At 46.0% G+C, this 23,248-nt stretch overlaps 1 protein-coding gene across 8 annotated transcripts in view; it reads right to left on the bottom strand.

Moving 5' to 3' along the window:
* Positions 1-17,752, bottom strand: part of Plekhs1 (pleckstrin homology domain containing S1) — a 32,829-nt gene extending 15,077 nt beyond the window's left edge. For 2 of the 8 annotated variants that reach the window (XM_063271784.1, XM_063271789.1), the window contains exons 1-7: positions 17,397-17,752; positions 13,940-13,985; positions 5,637-5,725; positions 5,421-5,527; positions 4,672-4,806; positions 2,343-2,418; positions 1,343-1,459 (exon numbers count right to left, since the gene is read on the bottom strand). In XM_063271784.1, coding sequence (XP_063127854.1) covers positions 1,343-1,459; positions 2,343-2,418; positions 4,672-4,806; positions 5,421-5,527; positions 5,637-5,725; positions 13,940-13,967 — 552 coding nt within the window. In that variant the 5' untranslated portion in view covers positions 13,968-13,985; positions 17,397-17,752. The remainder of the gene's footprint in view (positions 1-1,342; positions 1,460-2,342; positions 2,419-4,671; positions 4,807-5,420; positions 5,528-5,636; positions 5,726-13,939; positions 13,986-17,396) is intronic. The other 6 variants (XM_063271786.1, XM_063271790.1, XM_063271788.1 and 3 more) reach the window with 4 other exon arrangements.
* Positions 17,753-23,248: the final 5,496 nt, after the last annotated feature.

Genomic DNA, 23,248 nt, shown 5'->3' with positions numbered 1-23,248 from the left:
GCTTTTGATCACTGCTTTTGTGACTGAGATGCCATGTCAGGCCTGCGGGTGCCAATAAGCTAAAAAGGCTTTTAAAAATGTTCAAGAGCTAGATAAAATGGGAGGCCCCGCTTCATTGCATGTTCTTGGTAGCCACAGGGGGAAGAATGCCAGTAGTGGTTGGTGTCCCTAAGGGATGAATTGATAGATGTGCAGGGGAACACACCACCCAGCCTCTTTACTGATTGTAGCCAAAACTAGAAAGACAGTGAATCCCTAGCGGTGAGGGCACAGCTGTAGCCACGCCCCTTCCAGCCGAGGGCACACCTTTTTCAGCCTCAGGCACGCCATTCTACTTCATCAGACAGATTGCACTAGGAGGAAAAGGAGGCGATAAACAGAACAGGAAGCAAGACTGACTGGATGAGCGAAGGGAAGCAGGAGAAAACCCCATTGTGCCTGAGGGTGTGGACAGTACGGCAGGGGATTAAGGGGCACAAGGGACCTTTGTGCCCTGTGTGTGGAAGGAGGGGAAGGGTTGCTGGCTAAGCTTAGTAAAGGAACCCCAGACTAGAGCCTCCAAACTGAGGTCTAGAGTCAGCTAGACAAGTGCCAAAGCCCACTCATAGAATAAGAAATGGGCAAATATGCATATTAAGGAATCATTCTCTCTCTGTGTGCGCTGCACGTGTGTGCCTGTGCATGCGTGCACGCTCATGAGAAGGTCAGAGGACAACCTCAGTTGTTGTTCCTCAGAAGCACCCACCATTGATTCCTCCGCACCACTGACCTGGAACTCACCATGTGGGTTAGGCTGATTGGTCAGTGAACTCAAGAATACACCTGTCGCTCTTGCTCTCTTGTTCTCTCTTACTCTTGCTTTCCCTTTCCCTCTCTCCTCATTCCCTTCTCCCCTCTCTTTCCATGTGCTCATGGCCACCCTCTACTTTTCTACTCTTCTCTCCTTCTTCTGTCTCTCTGTCTCTCTGTCTCTCTGTCTCTGTCTCTCTCTCTCTCCTTCTCCCCTTCTTTCCCTCTCCCTCTCTCTTTCTCCCTGTCTCACCTGTCTCTGCTTCCTCAGCAGTAGAGAGTTAATGAGCGGCACTACATGAGTCCTGGGGAATCAAAGTCAGGTCTTTGTGCTTTTAGTGCTGAGCTAGGTCCTCAGCCCAGGGCACGATTCTTTCAGTGCATTTGACTCTGACAGTCAAGATCAATGTGAGTTGCTAGCCAGTGGGACATTCAGCAATGGCTGACTCCCAGAGCCAGTGGGGACATTCAGCAATGGCTGACTCCCAGAGCCAGTGGGGACATTCAGCAATGGTTGAGTCCTGAGACAGAAGAAAGAGAATTTGAATCCCACCTCTGGAAGACTGGCCCTCGGTGATGCAAGGCTGATACCCTCTGGTATGTTGCAGAGACCCAAGAAAGGACTGGGGTCAGAAACTGGCCTTCTGTCACCCAGGGAAGGCTTCTCCTGCTTAGAAACAAAGTTTTATAATTAGAGCACAATTGCTCCACTATTGCTGTCAGTAGCCCCCACCCCCACCCCCATGCCACTACCTTAACCTGGACTCCCAGTCTCCAGGGTCTCCCCAAGTCCTTGACATCTGGGCTGCCCATTAGCCCTCTGTCATCACTAAGACAAGGGTTGATCTTGTCAGTGTGACTTTCTCCCACTCCCAAGTTCGTGAGGACACTCAGCCTGGCCTTGACAGGCACCCTGAGTACCCACAGCCTGTCTTCTCCATGATGCCTCCCTTCACACCCTGTCCTCTCTGCTTTCAGTACTGAATCTGCCTTGCTCTCTCTTCTTTGACATTTGCTACAAGCATGGAACCACCGGGAAAATACATCCTTAAATGTGCCTACAGCCAAGCTCCCTCTGTGACAGCCTCTCTACACAAGGAACTGGGGGAAACTCACAGAGCCGCTTAGGAAGTCAATTAAAACCCTTCAGCTGCTTACCTGACACAGGAGACATTATATTAAAATGCAAGGCAGATGAAAACAATGTTTGATAGACGCCTCCCTACACTTAGTCATTCAAAGGGAAGCTGGTTATGTTCAGAGACTCACAATGGTGGAAACAGTATACTTTGAGCTACTCTGAAAAATTGCCACCATTAACATTCACTCCCCCTACCACAAACAATGACAATCTAATTTAGCTCTCATACAAAACACACAAAAAAGTATTTTCTTCTTTTGTTGCTCGTAAAAATAACAAGGGCATGTTTCCTTGCCTATTTATTCCTTGTATTAATGCCAGCTGCTAAGGTGAAAGAAAGGGCCACTATTGTTTCTAAGGAAAGAAGGCTGTGTTCAGGTGCCCGGGAACGTCATTAGTCACAAAGAGTCACCTCTGCTCTCTGATGGGTTGCTTTTACACCCCGGCAGTATGGTGTCATGAAGGAGACCCAGTCTTTAATCTTCTCCCTGGGGAGAGGAAGAGAGTTTCAGTTGGCATTGGTAGCTCCCACACTCACTCTGAATCTAGAATGTTCTTTGATTGCATTCAGAACAGGGTTTGGGATCAGCCGCCAACAAAGTAAAACTCTGTCTCCAAGTCGTTGAAATGGTCCACGCTACCTGGCAATCTCTGAATCTGCGCAGTTGAATTAACCCCTGTGGACGCTTCCGGTAGGGAAACTCGGGAAAATGGGAGGTCAGAAATGGCAGGGGTCCAGAGATTCAGCTTTCTAGGGTGTTCTTGGTGAACACCCACCTGCCAGCCCCACTCCCTGTATTCTCAGTCTTCCCTTGCCCATCTTAGGAAATGCATTTTTAGGAAGAATGAAATGTTGGTAAGGATGTTTTGTCTTGTTCTGTCAACTTTACACAAGCTGGGGTCATAGGAAGAGGGAGCCCCAACTGAGGAAATGCCTCCATCAGATTAGCCTGTAGGCAAGTCTGTTGAGTGTGTTTTCTTGGTTGAATATCAGTGTAGTGGGACTCAGTCTACCGTGGGCTGTGCCAGCCTTGGGCAGGTGAGTCTAGGTGCTATAAGGAAGCTAAGCCGAGGTGAGGAAACCAGTGAGCAACCCTGCCTCTGCACAGCGCCTCTTCCCGGTTCCCTCCTCAATTCCCTACTTAGACTTCCCTCAGTGGTGGACTGTAATAAGGTGAACTAAACAGACACTTTCCTAAGGAGTGGCTTTTTGTCAGTGTTTGATCGCAGCAAATAGAAAAGTAAACAAAGACAGGGATGAAATAGTACACCCCTGTCTTCTTTTCTGCGTGACAATTTACAAGAAAACTAGGGCTCTGGGTCAAGCTGAAACACATTAAGGCTTCAGCTTCCTCCTGCACCATCTCTCCCTGCAGCAGACAAGTGGGTGTGAAAATGGACCTGGGCACTTCTGTTAGCACCAGGAGCCCCTCTTAACAACTGCAGAAGCATAAGAACAATGCCAACCAACCAGAGCTTCTAGGGACTAAACCACTACAGAAAGACTATACATGGACTGACCCAGGGCTCCAACTGCATATGTAGCAGAGAATAGCCTTGTCAGGGCACCAATGGAAGGGGAAGCCCTTGGTCCTGCCAAGGTTGGACCCCCAGTGCAGGGGAATATGGGGGGGCAGTAAGGGGGATGTATAGGGGAAATACCCATATGGGGGAGGGGGAGGGGGAGGGAATGGGAGCTTATGGACAGGAAACCGGGAAGGGGATTAACATTTGAAATGTATGTAAAGAAATATATCTAATAAAAAATTAAAAAAAAAAAAAAGACTGCAGAAGCCTTCAGGGTGAGCACGGCCTCTCCCTGCATGGTGGGGCTCCTATGGATATTTTTTGCTGGAGTTGTTTTTCGCCGAAGGCTTTGGGTGATGACTACTGTTGTGGATTACTTTTCGACCCTCTCCTCCTCTACTTATGTCCCAGTTCCAACTCCCAGTCCTCAGATGTCACCTTATGCAGAAAGGGTCTCATTGCAGAAAGAACTGGTTGAAATCACAATGGGACAGAGGTGCTTCCTAAACTGGTAAGACTGGTATCTGTGGAACAAAGGGGAAATTTGACCCAGAGTTACATGCGTGTGGGGAATGCCACATGACAGCTAGGGCTTGGCTGCCATAGCCAAGAGACCACCGGAAGTTCCTGCAGAGGCTTGAGAGACAGCCTTTCTCCTGAGGTGTTTCACGGGAGTGTGGCCCTGCCCGAACTGAATTCCTGATTCTCAGTCTTCAAAAAATGGTGGGGTTAAAACCTCTGTTGTTTTAGGCACTGTTACGACACTCCTAGGCAGCTGGTGTAATGATTCTTAAAACTAGTTTTAAAAGCTTGGGAGATAGCTTAGTTGGTACATGCCATGGAAGCCCGAGGATCTGAATTTCATCCCTGTCACCCACGGAAATGCCAGGCATGGTGGAGTGTGGCTGCAATGCCAGCTGAGAAGGCAGAGACAGGCGGATCCTTACCAGTTTCTAGCGAGCCAGTCTAGCCTAATCCAAGTCCCAGTGAGGGGCCCTGTATCAAAAAACATGGTAAATGGCTCCTGAGGAATGACAACTAAGGTTGTTCTCTGCGCACATGTACCTATGTGCAACCACACATAACTATTTTAGCACACAATGAAGATGGCTTTGAGTCTTCGTCTGTTTTCTCTTTATAGCCTGTTTGTTCTTTAGAGACTAACAATGCTTTTGTTAAACATACAGCAGACAAGCTTTTGTCTTCCTGCTCACCTGTCTCGGCCAATAAGGAAGTAGTCCCTGGTTACGGTTCTGATGCACATCACCTCATCCGGGTGGCATTTGAACATCTTCTGCACAGATTGCATCTTTTCCTGGCTATTTATACCGACCTCTACAGTGGCGCTGCTGAGAGGGACACAAAGTAACTAAGCTGATACAGATAGCAACTTAAGATGAAAACAGACTCCTACTTTAAATTAGGAACCGCAGATTTCATTGACCCACATTTTAAGGACTGTCTAGTTCGCATAATGAATCTCATTTGAATTCTTTCTATTTTAAAAAAAATAACTAAGACTCTGGATCTGGTGTACCAGTAATTAGAGATATTCTAATCAGCTTGAGATTCAATTCAGAGGTTCCTATTTGGTTGGATTCCTGTGTCCACAAATTACTGTACTTCCCAATATTTCCGGTACATGATTTCCAAAGAAAAGACAAAATATGAAGTTGGGTTTCAGGAGCTGTCTGTCACCAGAGTTGAGCGAGAAGACAAGATCCTCAACTGAATGCTTGGGAATTAGAGATCTGTCACCTACAGTGCACAACAGGAAGTGACCATTTCACTGCCCTCACCCACTTCATTCATTACTTCAGTTCTTTTAGAGCCACAAACACTATGGCAGCCCTCGGCTCGTTTTTGTCAGAGACCACTCAGGTTTAAGTTCAGTGCATCTTATGGTTTGGTGACTGACTTGACTCATTAGGGGGTATACAGGTTTCCAGGTCTGGATACGCACCCATCGATTTCGATGGAACCTCGACGGTGATGGTCTTTGTAATATGAAAGACTAAGACCCTTCCCCTGACTCTGGGACAGAATAAAAAGACGCTTTTTCCAGGAGGTCTGAAAAATTAAAAAGGTTTTGCAGTTCAGTCAAAACTCAGAAGAGCGAAAACTTCCAACGCTGATGGGGCTGGTGGGAGGCTTGTAAAACCACCGAGCGATTACTTACTGCTGAGAAGAAGAGCTGAGGGGGTGGTGACTTAATGAAGTAATCTCGTTTATGGACTTCATTTTCATAATCAAATGTAAATTGTTTGCCTAATAAAAGAAAGTGAAGAGGATTCAGTTTGTTCTCCCATAAATTTCAGGAAAGAATGACTTCGTTTGGAAAACATTGTTTCTCTCCAAATTATTCAGTTATTCAAAAGAACACGCACAATAGCTCTCCCGCCCCCCACCCCTACAAGAACCGAATGAAGAACAACAGCTGTAGCCACCATTCCCTGGCTGTGGGCTTTGAGTTCAGAGGCAGCCATATTCGGCTCACACCTGCCTGGCTCTGTTGCTACAGTTTGGGCCCTGGGTTCTAGGGTGAGTAAGCAAAGGTTTGTTTCTATTTCCATTGGCAGAGTAAGATAGTAGCTATTTCACCCACCTGCCAGTGAAAAAGAAGCAGGAGGGGTATTTTCTCTCTGTTCGGAGAACAGGTAGAATGGCCCCAGAGGTCAGGGAAGGATGTTGAGGAGAGCAGTCTCATGGGCATGACGGGACACAAGAGTCTCAACAGCTGTATTACACAACCTTGGCTCCACGGCCCCCTTGCCAGACTAAAGCCTTCTTTAAGGCCTGCCTTCCCTGAACCAACAGGAAGCCAGACTGGCAGCTGTGATGTGAGAGGAAAACTAAGCCCTCGACCTGGTTTTTAACAGCGCTGTTTTCCTAAATGGAAGTCCTCTGTGTTTCATTTAGACAGTTTGGGGCCCACGAAATAATAATTAGTAATAATAATAACAATAACAACTGTCTTCAGTGCTGGTGATTACGATGAAGCAGTTAATATTCAGATGTTTCTGCCGTTTCCATAGCAGGTGTTGCCACTTTCATTTGTTAAACTGTGTGTATGTGTTTATTGCATGAGTGCACGTGCACGCACGCGCGCGCACACACACACACACACACACACACACACACACACACACACACTCTACCAGCACACTGGGACTATTGATCTACACATGTGTATGCCACAGAGGATTTAAAAAGATTAGGATGCCCACACTGGGCCAAGAGAAGAGCTCGTTCCCTGCAGCTATGCTGGAAAAGGTTGTAATTCATGCATGGGCATTAGGTACAGCAGGATTCCTCACACTAGTTAGCTCTAGATTCGAGGACTGTGCCAGTCCCACCTAACAAATATTACCGCAAGCAGGTCTTAGGAGACCCAGTTGTTCCCAAGAAACTTAAGATGTATAAGAATAGAAACTATTTAGTGCCCAGTAAAGTAAAATGTGTAATGTCTGGCTCCCGGTCAAAGGTGGCCAGGCACAGAGAAGAGGCAGACAAATGGGTCATGATGAACGGAATAAGGAATCAATCAAGACAGAACTTGCACAGATGTCAGACATGCCAGAGATTTACTGTTACTGTTAATGTTACTGTCCAAGTCTTGACAGACATATGAGATAGAAAAGACCCAAAGTGAACTTTTACAAATGGAAACAATGACATCTGGGGACAGGGAGGTTTACACCCACAGCTTGTTAGAGAGGGCTGGATAGTGTAGAAGAAAATTACAGAGTACCGAAAGGGGTATTAATAAGGACTATTAAAATAAAGTAAAAGCAAACAAACAAAAACTGTCCAAACATGAAAGAGTGTCCGTACACTGGGGTAGCCTCAACTGGTCCAATGTGCAAGCAGCTGGGATCCCTTAAAGGAGGGGAAGAGGCAGAAAAAAAAAAAACAAAAAACCTTGAACAAATAGTTCTAAAAATTTAAAACATTTAAAACTCTAAAGCAAGACGCAAGCCATTCAATGAACCCCACGAAACACAAGATACAGGAAAGGAAACACACTCCGAAATTCCTCAAAATCAAGATGCTTGAGACCATGCCACAATAAAACCATCTGAAGAGCAGAGAGTGGAGAAAAGGCTTCTTGTGTATGGACGGTCTGCCTGCATACAAGTGTGAGCACCACATGCATGGCCGGTGCCAGAGAGGGCCAGGAGACAGTGCTGTGTGCCCTGAAACTGGAGTTACAGATGACTGTGAGCCTCCGTGTGGGTGCTGCCAATCAAACCCAAGTCCTCTGGAAGAACAGCCGGAGCTCTCACCTGCTGAGCCATCTCTCCAGCCCCAACTGTTTCATTTCTTGTTAGAAATATAAGCAAGCAAACCTACACCATTAACAGCTCTGAATAAATCCTGCCATTTGAAATTCTATAAGCAGCAAATATATCTTTTAAATAGGGAAGCAGTTTGGAGGCATTTTTAGATATGCAAATTCTGAAAGAGTGTCATCATCAGGAAGCGTCCACTATCAGAAATGATGCTAAAGGAAACCCTGCGGAATGGACTGGAGGCGCGCAGAGCGCCGACACAGAGACCACAGGACTAAATGTGAGGTGATTTTGTTTCATTATTTAAAGCACTCGGTACTTCAACTAGCTAAACAAAAATAGCAATGCACTGTGCAGACTATAATGATGCCTGAATAACATGAGTTCCAACGGCAGTGTAAAGGCTTGAGCAGGAAGACGAGATCTCATCTCGGCAATGAGACTGGATTACTTGTGAATTAGTATGCCATTACTTGGGGTCAGGCTGTTGTATGTTTAAAAATATACAAACCCCAAAGTAATGACTAAAATAATACAGTGCAGTGTAATAAGCTAAGGAGAGAAATGAAGTAAAGTCACAAAAAGGGCTCAGTTCATTCAAAAGAAAGCAGAAAAGTTGGTGGCAGGGTGTGAGTGGGTGAAGTGGGTGTGGGCAGGTGTGGGTGGGCGGGACTAGTGTGGGTGGGGCAGGCGGCGGTGGGGCCGGTGGGGGCGGTGAGGGCAGATGGAGTGAGCAGGTGTGGGCGGGGGGGGGCAGTGGGGGCGGGGCCAGTGGGGCGGAGCCAGTGGGGGTGGGGCAGGTGGCAGTGGGGCCGGTGTGGCAGTGTGGGCAGATGGAGTGAGCAGGTGTGGGCGGGGCCAGTGGGGCGGGGCCAGTGGGGATGGGGCAGGTGGTGGTGGGGCTGGTGTGGCAGTGTGGGCAGATGGAATGAGCAGGTGTGGGCTGGTGCAGGCAGGTTGGGCAGGCATGGGTGGGTGGGGCCGGTGGGTAGGGGTTCATGGGGCAAAGGCCAAACAAGACCAACACAAAGTAGCAACAGGATACATTCAAGCCTGAACACAGCAACAGTCACATAAAATGTGAACATTCTAAACACCTGAATTAAAAGGAAGAAGTTGTCAGATTGGATAAAATCACAAGATCCAACTCTGCTGCTTATAAGAAACGCATTATAAGCATCAAAGGCACAAATGAGAGAGAGAGAGAGAGAGAGAGAGAGAGAGAGAGACAGAGACAGAGAGAGACAGAGACAGAGAGAGACAGAGAGAGACAGAGAGAGAGAGACAGAGAATCTCTTAGGAATTCTGAGGGGAAGCGACCCCAGGAGGGAGGGGTTTGTTCCCCTTACATGTCCATCACTGAAGTAAGGTCGGGGCAGGAACTCAAGTCAGGAGCCTGGAGGCAGGAACCGAAGCAGAAGCCACGGAGGGGTGGCTGCTTACAGATATGCTCCTCCTGGTTGCTCAGTCTTTTTCTTACACAACTCAAGGCCATCTGCCCACAATGGGCTGGACCCTCCCTCTTCAGCCACTAGTCAAGAAAATGCCCCCAATAGCAAAGCTGGTAGTTTCCTTCTTCTCAGATGACTCTAGCTTGGGTCAAGTAGAAAACAACAAAACAAACAGAACCCTAGGCAGTACGGTATACTATATTAACACTAGTCACAAGAAAGCAGGTAGCTACGGTAAGTCACGCAGATTCCAAAGCGAGAAACAGCACCAGGAATTTTCAGAAGCTATTTTAATATGTATGATAATGTAGGACTCAATTAATCCTAGGGCAATATAATACTAAACACATATGCACCCAGCCACAGAACTTCAAAACACGGATCAAAACCTAATAGAATTACAAGGGAAAATAGACATATTCAAAACTTCACAGATTTTAAAAAACAAAATCTTCTCTTAATAGAAGAAACAAAGGAGGGGAAAACCAGCAAGGATGACAGACTTGAACACCACCAACAACAACTGCATCACCTGCTTGGTATTTATAGAGCACACTGGCTGAAGGCTGGTCCTGTTCTCCTGTGTACAGCAAAAACTCTTTGTGACAGAAACCTCTGTCAACTAGAAAGAGAAGGAAATGCCTCCAACCAAGATATCTACTCTTGTTTTCAGATCTTTAAATAACACTAAAGATTTATGACCTTTTCTCTAAGCTCCAGGGCAAGAGACAGTGTTCATGTTTATCCAGTGCAGAGCAACTGAGCAAGGAAAAGAAATGGAGTGCAGATGGCATGATCCCGGGCAGTAGGAAACCTTAAACGGCCCACAGAAAACTATGAGCTAATGGACAAAGTCCATGGTGTGCGAGGTCAGTATACAACATTTTTCAAATTGCTATGAAGCAGCAACAGGTAATCTGAAAGTGAAAATAAATTTTTTTTAAAAAAAGTCTGTTCCTTTGCTACAACACCTCCCCTAAACGAAATCCATAAAAATAAATTTAACCAAAGTGGTAAAAGCTAATATCCTGAAAGTTACTATAAGAATTTAAAGACGATATTGAAAATGGAGATAAATCCCATCTTCATGGATTGAAAGACAATAATTCTAATAGTGACATATTAGAAATTACTCCAAAGCAATCTACAGATTCAATGCAGTTTTTACCTGAATTCTCATGCATTTTTTTTCAGGAATGGGAAAGCTCACTTCATATTATCCTGTAGATTTTTTTTTTTTTTGCTAGCCTAGAATAGTCAAAACAATCCTGAAAAGCAGAGTATTCGGGTCTCCCTTAAACAAACAAACAAACGAGTGAACAGACGAACCGTGCAGCACTGGAGAGAGGGTTATCAGTTGAGAGCACTCACTACTCCTGCAGAGGGCACAAGTTCGACTCCCAGCACCTCCATGGCAGCTCACCACCGGCTGTCACTCCAATGTCAGGGTTCCAATCTTCATTTCCGAACTCACTGTGTACCAGGCATGTACAGGGTACACACACGTGCACTAGCTATTCACATGCTGCATAGACACAATACTGGGAAAACACTCGTACACATAAAAGAGAAATAAATACGTATCTAGAAAACAGTCTCACTACACACCTGAAAGAACCAAGAGCAGAGCGTGAAGACAGGTGCACAGAGCAAGGTAATAGAAGGGAGAATCCAGAAATAAACCCACGCGTCAGTGGACAAGGCCACTCCATGACAGAGTGCAATGCCTAAACAAAAAGGCTAGAATCATATGCCTAGACATTGGGAGCAAGGTAGAGGCCAGCCTGGACTACATGAGACCCTACCACCAAAGGAAAAGAACAAAGAAAGAACCCGGACAAAGAGTACGCATACCTCATGATTTTATTCATGGAAATCTCTAGAATAATAAATCAACTTTATACCGAGAGAGAGGAGACTTGTGGTTGCCAAGAAAAGGGTGTATGCCAAAGAGGGCAGTAGGCTTGAAGGTCAGTTCATTAGCTGCACTCAGGTGATAGATTGCCGTATTTATTTATTTAGATATGACAATGTTTGGGATTTAGCCTAAGGCACCATGAATGCTAGGCATGTACTCTGCTCTGGTCCACAGTCCCACCTGTAGGATTTCTACGTGACAAATCCTATCTACATGTAGATTTAAACACAGGGGCCTGCTGCTTGTCAATCACACCTCTAAAGATTCCTGAAACATCAAATCCATTTGATAAAAGCTAAATATATTTTTACAATATGACCCAGACATTTCTACTCCTAGGTAAATGAAAAGAATATAAAGAAAAACATCGGGTGCCAACCTCTGGGTTCAACACATATGTGTAAGTGTGTTCATATATGCACATATCCACATGAACATGACATACACCATACACACACATACATATATAAATAAAAATATATATTTGTTCATATAATCTTTTCATAATAGACAAAGACAAGAAAAGCCCGAATGTTTCCAGAAGGTCAATGAATCATCCATGACATATCCATTTAATGGAAAAGGGGAAAGGGCCAATTCATACCATGGACGAATCTCAATTATGAATTAGAGAATTGTGCCAAGTAGAAGACGTCAGATGAGAGTGTCTTACTGTGTGTTCACAGTTATGCAAAAACTCTAACAAACGCAGCAACAGAGAGCCAGGCATCGGGACAAAGGGTGGTGTTGGAGGGAAGGATTATGACAAAGTACAGCAAAGCATGAGGTAAGAGGAACATTCACTGTGCAGACTGTGGTGAAGCTCGCCTCCCTCCACCCCCCGGAAGGCATCTACTGACACCAGACTGGTATCAGCCAGGAGATGCGGCGCAATAAATTACAGCAAAGCTGATGAATGCTACAGGCAGTCGAAAATGGTCATGTTAAGCCCATGTGAGAAATGCTACTAGTCATAGGAGGTCAGGGTCTGGTCTCCTCAGCCTCTCTTCTTGCCCATGCTACCTTATGACACTGCCCTGCTCCCTCCCATCCTGCCTCTGCACCTCTGTCCAATGCTGTGGGTCTTACCATCTCTTCTGATGGATGCGCTCCTTTTCTAGGAGGGAAATCATGCCTAGTTCTAGAAGCATATCTGCCCCACCCAGGGGGCTAGTGAGGTCATGAACTGTAGAGCCTCCCCTCCCCTCCCCTAATTCCTAACTGCATTCTAAACCTTGTCCTTATACTCACAGATAAGAGTAACTCTCTCCCTTCACTAAAGAAGCTTTTCTTTACAACAAATGTAAGGCATTCCAGAAAACCACAACTGGAAACAATGTAGAAGAGATCAACGGATTGTGGCAACCTCAGGCCCAGTAAATACGTCTAAGACGCAACTCCTACACCTGGGACTGAGGAAACATCCAGGGAGGGTGGGGAGAAAGATTCTAAGAGCCATAGGGCCAGGAAGTCCACAGTGAAACTGTGTCTCCTAGAAATGGCAGCCTGGCTAAGTCTGAATAGTAATAGCAACAGACTCTCTGACCCTGAAGGGGGAAATCTCAGAGGGAGAGTTAGCCTCTCCCAAGGATGAGCCCCCTAACTGGTTACCCAATACCAAGTGACCAGCCCTGAAATTATATTCACATAGACAACAACAACAACAACAACAACAACAACAACAACAAAAAATGGACTTAGCAGGTTGTGTTTGCGCCTCTCTCTCTCTCTCTCTCTCTCTGTACATCTGTAATATATGTGTGTATGTGCATGTGTATGCACAGGTGTTTATAATAATAACAATAAAGAAGAGACCATCAATTTGAGAAGGGGTGAGGGGGAACCTAGCAGAGGTTGGAGGGAAGAAATGGAAGCAGGAAGTAATGTGATTATTTTTAAATTAAAATTGTATGTAAAAATTAAAAAAAAACACCAAAACCCTCCACAGAGGATTGGGGAGATGGCTCAGTTTACAATCTAAGTATGAGGACCCAAGCTTGGATCCCCCACACCCACATCAATCCTATGTGTTGCCACGGATCCTTAACCTCAGAGTTGGGGATGGAGAGGCTGCACTCTGGGGCCCATTAGCCAGTCAGCCGAACTCAATCACCGGGATGCAGGCTCAGTGAAAGGCCCTGACTTAACAGGAAGGTGGAGAATGATCAAGGAAGACACTCTGATCTCTGGACTCCACCTGCCCACGTACACATGCACATACATCCTCGAGAACAGTCATATGCACCACACATATGCATTCAGATAAAATTTAAAAATAACCCAAGCCCTGTGCACACCCTAAGATTCAGCTCAAACAGCCTCTCCATAAGACTTCCCGGGATTCCCACCACGAGCTCAGCCTCTCCTTCGGATTCCGCAGCTCTTTGTTCCTAATCCACGGTTACACTGTTGCATGTGTGGAACTAAAGTTCTCCAGACAGCTACTTGCCTGGGTTTCTCTCTGCTTCTCAGTAAGATTATAAATTCCTTGAGCACAATGACTCTTCTATAATCAAGAACTCTATGCAAAATTAAATGGATGTATCCTAGTCTTCATTAGGCTGTAATTTATTAAAGGTATCATCTTCAAGCCCCAAATGGGACACTTAGCCAATGAAAGCTGGGAATTGTTAAATGTCTAGGCAGTGCAGCTTTTACAAACAATGAAGTGACTGCAGCAGCTCCTACTTTCTGTAGACCAAGGGTCACGGTCCCAGAATGATACCTGTTGTCCCTACAAAAGGAAACTGATATCTGCTCTTGGCTCATCATTGTTGGTGGACAGCTGTTTCCTTCTGCCACTACCCGCTTCCTTAGGTACCTGGGCCCTTTGGAGGTCTGGCTTCCATCTGGCTGGCTCTTCTCACCTGTCAGAAAGAGGAGTTAGGCAAGAGTTAGCTTCCAGACCTTGGTGTCCAAGCTAGTCAGCTAAGTCACCAAGCTAGCTATGGTGCCATCAGGGGGCAGGACAGGCATCGCGATTCTGATTCTTGCCTTTTCTGTCTTTCTTATGTGTGTGGAGTCCAGGGATTGACCTTGGGTGTAGTTCTTATGTGGGTGTTGTCCATCTTGTTTTTTGAGACAGGGACTCTCATTGGTGTGAGCTCACATGGCGTCTGCTTTCTCTGCTTCTCCTGCTGCTATTGCAAGCATGTGCCATCATACCCCACTTTTTAATGTGGATTCTGCAGAAGCAAGTCAGGTTCTTATGTTTGGACAGCAAACGCTTTACTGACTCAGCCAACTCTTTCACTGACGTGTTCCTCTGCTGTGCCCCAAAGATAATGGTAGCCTTGGTGATGAGGACCATCCAGGGAGCCTGTGCTCACCCAATAGGTGATATGGGGAGAAGCTATGAAGAAGACTGCAAGGGCAGTCCTCAATGTCCCTGCTACATGTGGCTGCAGGAGAGCCCGGGGGAGGCAGGTGACAGCAAAGAGAGATCCAAGCAACACAGAAGGCAGTAGACTGTGGTTTGAGAAGCAGCTGTGATAAGCCCTTTCCACATCTGGGGTCTTGCTTTCTCCAGACGGAACCTGATGAGTGAGAACCTCTGGACTTCAAGTGCCTCTGCTATCTCTAGGGACATTCTCAAGATATCCTGATGCAGAGGCCCGAGACTGACCCAAGTGAGCTGAATCTATGTCTGGTCATCCATGATCATCTAAGGCAGTGGTTCTCAACCTGTGGGTTGAGACCCTTGGGGTGGGGGTTGACATTGTGATTTGTAACGGTAGCAAGAGTAGCAATTTTATGGTTAGGGGTCACCACACTGTGAGGAACTGTATTAAAGTAAGAAAATTAAGAGCCACTGATCTAGGGGACTGAGAGGTGGAGGGAATTTCCACAAGGTGGGGGCTGCAGGACTGATGGAGTCTTGAGAACTAGGACTATGTCCATGGCCAACCTCTGCCTTGAATTAGTAACACCTCAAAATGGAAGGCCTGAAAAAGAAGGCACCAGTAGCCTGGGGCAGTCAGGGAAGAGAGGGCTGTTGCCATCCAACTGTCCTGGTGGGACTGCTCCTCTCCTGACCTGTGCCTGGTGTGATCACTCCCCTTCTCACCTGTTCCTGGTGTGAGCTCCCCTCCTGAACTGTGCCTGGTGTAACCACTCTCCTCCTGACCTGTGCTGGTGTGAACTCCCCTCCTGACCTGTGCCTGGTGTGAATGCTCCCCTCCTGACCTGTGCCTGGTATAACTACTCCCCTCCTGACCTGTGCCTGGTATAACTACTCCCCTCCTGACCTGTGCCTGGTATAACTACTCCCCTCCTGACCTATGCCTGGTGTAACCACTCTCCTCCTGACCTGTGCCTGGTGTGAATACTCCCTTCCTGACCTGTGCCTGGTGTAACCACTCTCCTCCTGGCCTATGTCTGGTGTGATTGCTCCCTTCCTGACCTGTGCCTGGTGTAACTACTTTCCTCCTGACCTGTGCCTGGTGTGATTGCTCCCCTCTTGACCTGCCCCTTTAATTAGCATCAGCCCATTCATTCCTCTCCCTTGCTGGCTTGTGAGAAGCATGTCAGGGCCATCTGAAGACCAGTGTGAGTTTTTCTGGACTTCAATGTGAGAATGCTGTTGCCTGGAGAAGTAACTAAGAAGGGGTGCATTTCAGTACCCCCTTTCGTCTGGCCTCTGCATATGTGAGACTTGGCCATCCATGCATGTAGCATTTAGCCCAGCATGTAATGGTACAGAGAACCCTGATAAAGCTGTTCTTTGTTTTTTTTTAAAAAGGAAATTCCTGATAAAATACTTAATTGTTTTTAAAGCCTTTATAGTTTGTAAAGGGGAGGGATAAAATCTTCCTGATAGTACTGGTTTGAGAACATTCTGCTGCTTTACAGTTTGTACAGAATCCATGCTTAATCCTTCCCCGACACCAGAGCCAAGGAGAGTATAGGCATGCCTGACACTGAGCGCCCAAGGTATTTATGTGTTTGCATACTCTGTGACTTTTGGGTCTCAGAACTAGGCCAGACTGAAGGGACTTATTCCACAAACGGAGACCTGTACCTGAGAAAGAGTGAGGGTGAAGTGTATCTAGCTCCCCAAGCAGGATTCACAGGGCTCCAATGGATGCTCATGGATACTTCTAATGGTATCACTTTCCTAGTGCACTAAGCCTGGTACAGTGTGCCTTGGGGACAGCTCTAGCCTTATGAGACTCACAAAGGGCTCCAGCATCACCTATGGGGACTGCTTTACTGCCTTCTCCCTACCCACCATACAGATACAGCTGTAGGTCATGATGGCTTAGTGTGCTGACTGTGGAGTCTGGGTTTAAATCTTTTCCCTATCAATAAGGAAAAACAGGATCTTGAATCCAGTACAGCAGTACAGAATCCCTTGATGTTCTGCCTTCAGGATTGCTGTGAGCTTCAGTGGAAATTAAGAGAGCTCAGCATATAATAGGTACTCTGATCCCAAGAATGCTAGTTTCCAGGTCCTCTCTGTCTCAAATATTCTACAGTTTGTGGGTCAATAATGGCTAGTACACATAATACATCCCAGTGGGCACCTAGTGTTTACATTATTTTTACAATTCTGTAACATCCAGCCACAGACAAGGAAACAACCATTAGAAAGATTAAGCAACTAATCTCTGAAGAATTAAGAATTCGGAACACGAGCCAAATTCTAACATGAAAGACAGTCTTCAGGACTGTGTACTTCTGCCCGTTCAACAAAGGAGAGTGTGTGGGGCACGGTGGTCCGTGACTTTAATCCCAGCACTTGATGGGTAGAGGCCGGAAATACCCAAGTGTTCTAGGCTAGGCAGTGCTACTTCGTGAGACCCTATCCCAAAAACAGATAGATAGGTATATACGTGTGTGTGTGTGTGTGTGTGTGTGTGTGTGTGTGTGTGTGTATTGTGTGTGTGTGATAGATAGATAGATAGACAGATAGACAGGGAATGTGATCTCTTTTCAGTTTTCCTTGTAGTTCTTTGTCACTGGCCTGGAATAAGCACACAGCCCCATACCCCTGCACATCTGTTCAGTTTAACTCTTCTGTCTCACTCGGGAAGAACTCACATTTGTTCCCTGGCCTGGTTATTGTCATGCCAGTTGAGAGTTGATAAGTCGGATGCTAAGAGGTCCCATCTCCCTCTGCTTCTTCAGTTTGAGAAGATTAGAAAGAAAAAGCCTAAAATAGGCTGCTCAATTGGAAAATTTCCAATTTTCCAACTGGCAATTGCTCAATCGTGAAAAAGCTCCCAGATCACCATAGCCTCAGGACTCCAAACCTGTCACAGTCCAGCAGTACTTACCAGGTCTCCGGACGGCAGTAACTCGGCTCTGGAACTCCTCCGTGTACTCTGAGCTCTGGTGTGAGTGTGGGGATTAAGTACAGGCTCTCTTTGAAATGTGAACCAGCAGGAAGTTCTCAACAAGCCTTGGGAAGATTTTACTTTTGTCCCAAATACACGTGGAAGCTGGTGCCCAGGGGGAAGTCCTGGGCTTTCATTCTTTTTGTGGCTTGGCACAGAATTACACCTGATGTTCCAGGTACCTGGTTAAAAAAAAAAAAAAAAGCAAACATATTTTAAAAATTCCTGCAAGACTTTGGACCATAGTAACAATGACTCTTATTGAGGACAATGTCAACCTAGCCTTGACCAACTGCAGTGACTACCACTGAAACAATTCTCTGCTTCCCACCCAGCCGTATCTCACCCACACATCTTCTTGAGGAAGAATTGCTTTGTACCTGACTAGGAAACAAAAGCCTGTCTTCTCTAATACACTCATTCCTTCCAATAGTTTCCTGGAAGACTGGCTAATTCATGCATGTTCCATTCATGTGGAGAAGGGCTAAGATGCTGTCTAGCACATGGCCTCTTCATTACCATTTGCCCGGTGCAGTAGTGTTGGCCAGCTAAGGGGCTTCCATGTATTTTTAACTCACATTATATAGATAGTAGAGGAGATGATAGGGTGCTAGTGAGTACATCATTGTTACATTGTTCCATCACCTTTAGAAACAAAAGGACATAGTATTTACTTTAATCTTTGTCACTCTTGCTAAGGTAGCTCAGCTCCTGTCAGCTGTGCCACATATTCATTAACATTGTAGTCTTTCGGACTTTGGATTTTGTTATCCATCAACATGATAGGATGTATAATTCTCTCTCTCTCTTCTTTGCAACAAAGTGTCCTTGTTTCTGAGGCTAGCCTAGAACTCACTAGGTAGACACAAGGCTGGTCTTGAACTCAGTGTTCCTTGGTCTCAGCCTACAGAGTCCTGGGATTATAGGAGTGTGCCACTATGCCCAGCGTTGGCTAGACAATCCTGATTTCACAGAATCTTTCTAAAGCATAAGACTTCACATGAAAAGTAGCTACACAGTGCTGGTTAGCCTTCAGCTAGGGTTCTTTCTCCGCTGTTTACTTTTGCACCATAGGGAGGGAGGGGCAGGCCTTGTTAGTTCTCCTTCAGGCAACTCTTCTGGGCTCCTGGCATGCAGAAGTAATCGATTTGTTTCCCTGCTACACAGAACTTGCTTTGCTTGTTTTAGGAGAAACCATTTCTTGAAATGTATTTCCTGATATAAAGTCAACCTTGGACCTGGAAGCTCTCTGTGGCTTCAAAGCCGGTCTTTGTTCAGATGTTACTAGTTAGAGTCTTAAGTAGTTCTTCAAAAGCTGTGCTGGTCTCCACTGTGAACTGCTGAGCTACTGATAGCCTGTCACTGTGGTAACAAACCCTAACCAACAAGGAAAGAGGAAACTACTTTATGATTTGTATTCCTTTATAAAAATAAAACAGATGGAAGACTAACTTTCCATCTTCTGTCTGTCCGCTTGTCCATCCACCTATCCCACCATGTTCCCACATTTGTTCTTATTCTCCTATAATAGTTTTTTCTGGGAAGTTGCTTAGTATATCCACGGGTCCTAAGAAAGCTACTTGTACTGTAGATGCCACATAGAAAATGAAAATGAAATCTGCCTCTGGCATCAAATACTAACCCTGTGAGATATCCGGAAATAGGCCAGGAGACAGAAGTGTGACTTGTTTTTTTCCTTATTAATCATTACCAACAACACGGGCAAGGCTGTCAGTCAAATACCTTTGCAAGTAAGCAGCTCCTTTGAAATTTCAGACAACTAATCTGCTAATCGCATGATAGACAGGCCTCTGCCATGAAATTACTCTTTAATTTCCTGTTCCTCCTTCACCAGAACAGAGCTCAGCAGTGTGTACTGTATGGAAATACCCAGTGTTTACAGGGGTTTTTTAATTCACCCAGGATATCATTTAGTCCCAACAACTTTGCAGAGTGGAAATAATAACCTCTTAATTTCAAAAGGAGGGAACTATAATTTAGAGACAAAATAGTTCGCTAAAGGCCACACAGCCAGGGACAGAATTGGAACTCCAGCCTAGCGTGTATTCCTCTGAAGCCTATAATCTGTGAGACCTAGGTTGGGACCGGTTACTCTGAGCTTCCAACCTGCTCTGCGACCGACTGGTAAGGTTAGCCAGGCAGGTTGCCAGATCTCTAGTCCTCACAGTCTCCTTTCTCTCCTTGTTCAAAGCACTCCCAGTACCCATTCAGGACACAGTGGGATTCTGCCCTTGGTCCAAAGCCAAAGGCTCACCAGTGTGCAGGCCGATGTGACACATGTTGTATGCTCACTGACCCTGCAAAAGGACATCCCTGTTGGAGCCACCAATAAGTAGTGACATCAACCACACTGCAGGCCATCTTTACTGTGTCTCTTTTCTAGAACAGATAATTAAAAGAGGTAAGACAAGGAAAGTCTCGACACATAGTGTCCTACAGACAGTGAAACTGGTGCAAAAACTCATCTCCTGTCCTATTTGGTGATGTGAGAATCAAGTGGCCCTATGTTTATGACGACACAATATGAAGTACTTCCATGACTTTATGAGTCTGGTGACCGAACTGATGGGCGGGACTGTCACCACCTGCACAATTAAAAGAAAAATCAAAGCAGCCTATACTTTATTTGTCAGACGTCATGCTGAGTGTCTGAGTGAAGTGGTCCAGAGTCACCTGGTGATATTCTTTTTTTTTTTTAACTGTGTGTGTGTGTGTGTGTGTGTGTGTGTGTGTGTGTGTGTGTGTGTGTGACCTGGTGATATTCTAACACTGGCTTTGTGGCCCTGATGGTTTGGGTCATGGTTATCTGCCAGTGTGTTGTGTTTTCACAAAACAGCATCCAAGTCCCAGGGAAGGGATGTGGGAAGTGAGTCTCCCTGTAAGTCCTTTCCGCATTAGGGAAGAACAGTTTTCCTACAAGGAAGATTTCCTGTTACATCTGATTGGGCTGGCAATGTCACCTTCTGCCATTCTCTGAACCAAGAGCAAATGGAGTCTCCTTGGCTTAGTCCCATCCTGGTTCTCCCTGTGCCATCTGAACAAAGTCAGGGCTCAGTCAGAAAGGTGGGGAGTGGTCGCTGTGCACCAGTCCCAGCCTCTCTCTAGGAAGGACCACAGAAGCAAAGCCTGTCCCTTGATCTCTGCACTCTGGCCATCACGGTCTTCTTCCACAACGCCCCACTCTCTAGCTCGCTCTTCCTAAACTCCTCCCCCGACTAGCTTTCTCCCCATCTTCCAGATCTCACTCAAGCCTCACTTCCCAGGGACCCCTTCTCTCTCAAGCATAGCCAGGGTCTCAGGACACCATCTGATCCGCCTTGAACTCAGAAGCGCATTCCACCTTTACCATTTTGTACACGTTTGTCTGACCACTAAATCAATGACTATTTTGTCCTCCACAAGATTTGAACGGATCACCTCACAGCTAGCTGTAATACCTGTCACACTCTATAATGCTGTGCCTGCTGGACGCCAACCTCAGTGTTATGAACACACAGACAACTAAAGAGATGGAGACCATTAGGTCTAACACCACGGTGACAGCACTCATCTCCATGTCCCTTTCCTTCTTCCCTCCATGGCCACCCCTAGGGCGTTGAAATGACCTACTGACCTACATCCGTGTGACCCTTACAAACTGCTGGCTTCCCTGTGGGGCTGCACCTTCCTAGCTTCGATGTTCACCCCAACACCTTGTTTGAACACGATCATCTCTTTATCCTCTCTGAGGCGTCAAGACTCCTGGCCTTCCTCATTCCTTTGGTGAACCAGCTATGCTCACTGACCTTTTGTAGCTGAAGCTGCCCTTTCCTTACCCCTGTAAAATGATGAGCTAGGCTGGGCTTTGCACAAGAAAAGGGAGGGAGCAGGGAAGCAGCAAGCCCTGCTACTGTCTTCCCATTGGCTGGTAAAGATATATATATATATATATATCACCAAAGTCTTGGCTCAAAAAAGTGATGGCAGTCAGCCAGGCCTTGCTGACATCCTCTATACTTTGCTTTTCAGTTGCTCTCATCTGGTTCTCACCCATGAGGGTCACTTCTCTTTGTCCCTTCCGTTTATTTCTCTATTCGCACTTGATCATTTCAGGACTCTCAGAGGTCCTTCTTCAGAAATGTCCTTCCTCTCCCTCTCCCAGTGCTAGAACCACCATAGATTCACCCAGGGTCACCGTGGTAAGTGTCAAGGTTTAGGTCTGTCTGATGTGTGGCAGTCTTCAGTTCAGGAGCAGAGACAGGGAATTCATGGGGGCGGGGTGACTCCAATCTGGGCTAGTATTTCCTAAGGGAGATGTCACAAAAGGAAAAAAAAAAAAGAGGCAAGGGGTTAAGTATACTCACCAAAGAGTGCTCAAATGACCCCAGAATCAAAGGGGATTAAAGAGGGAAGATGTAAAGAGATGAATGGATAAAGGAGACTGGAAGAGGCTCCTTGGGATGGAAGTCCTGTGATGGTCCAAGCTAGCTGGTCCAGCAGGCAGTTCTTGGAAAGAACATGTTTGAGGGAATCTTTAAAGTAGAGGAACATGGAGGGGGAAGGAGGCGATGGATTGTGTGCAAGGCCCTAGACTCAGCTCCTAGCACTTGTCCCCACAAAGTAGAGCAGGAACTGGGCGGTCCAGGCAAGATCACTGGCAACGGGAAGATCAAGGGACTGCACTGAGGTGTCTCATCCTCCACGTGGGTGTCCAGATGATGGAACAAAATCCTTCTGAAGCTTCCTAAAAAGAGCTTCCGTTCATTTGTTCTCTAACAGGGTTGTGAGCCCCGGCTGTGGTCTACAAAGGTTTTAGAGACAGAAAAAAAAAAAACCAAAAAAACATTAGAAAGGCAACAATCTCCTCCCTTTTAAACACCACACCAACTAACTCTCTCTCTCTCTCTCTCTCTCTCTCTCTCTCTCTCTCTCTCTCGCAGAAGACAACTCTTAGACTGACAGAGTGCTAAAGTCTAAAGTCATATTTCTCTTTTGGGTCCATGATGAGGGTAGAGGATGGAGACAGGTAATAAAGGGTGAACCAAGGATACAGTTCAGACTCAGGAGACAGCTATGGTAGTGATGCAGGACGTAAGAGGGATGCAGGAGGTAGGAAGATGCAGAAGGTAGGAGGGTGCAGGAGGTTGGAGGGTGCAGGAGGTAGGAGGGTGCAGGAGGTAGGAGGGTGCAGGAGGAAGGAGGGTGCAGGAGGTAGGAGGGTGCAGGAGGTAGGAGGGTTCAGGAGGTAGGAGGGATGCTAGAAGCCTCCTACTTTGACTCCCTTCCTTTCCCTTGTCCTATGTCTTTATATTGTCAGTGGTTAGCCTTGAGCTGTGGGGTCTTGGGGGATAGTGGAAGGGGTAGTTCACAATACAGAAGGCAGAAAAAGAGAGGAGGAAGAAGCCCCCAGGAGCGGTGGTCCCCACACAGAAACTTACTTTCTTTTGCCTGTTACATTGTCCAGGATGTAAACTGACTTCTGGCTCCTGTGAGTCAGGGATGGGATTTTCCTGCAGCTCAGGATGTGAGAGGCCCAGTTTATTTGTTTTCAACTTTAAACATAACAAAAGAGGTTGTCCTTCATTTCCGGGACCCACGGAAGAGAGAGTAGGCTGTATATAAAATTATATGAATCATAAATTTGAGGATCCAGATAAAACCCCATAAAATTAGACTATATTCCAATTGGTATTGTGTTTCTAGTTTTTTTTTTTTTTGGTCTGTTTTGTATTGGGAAATGTGTTTTCTTTCCTTTTTTAAAGATTTATTTATTTATTTTATGTATACCAGTA

This window comes from Rattus norvegicus, chromosome 1, assembly GCF_036323735.1.
Source record: "Rattus norvegicus strain BN/NHsdMcwi chromosome 1, GRCr8, whole genome shotgun sequence".
NCBI lineage: Eukaryota > Metazoa > Chordata > Mammalia > Rodentia > Muridae > Rattus > Rattus norvegicus.
Note: the sequence above shows the minus strand (reverse complement) of the source record. Positions and strands in the feature narration are given on the sequence as shown.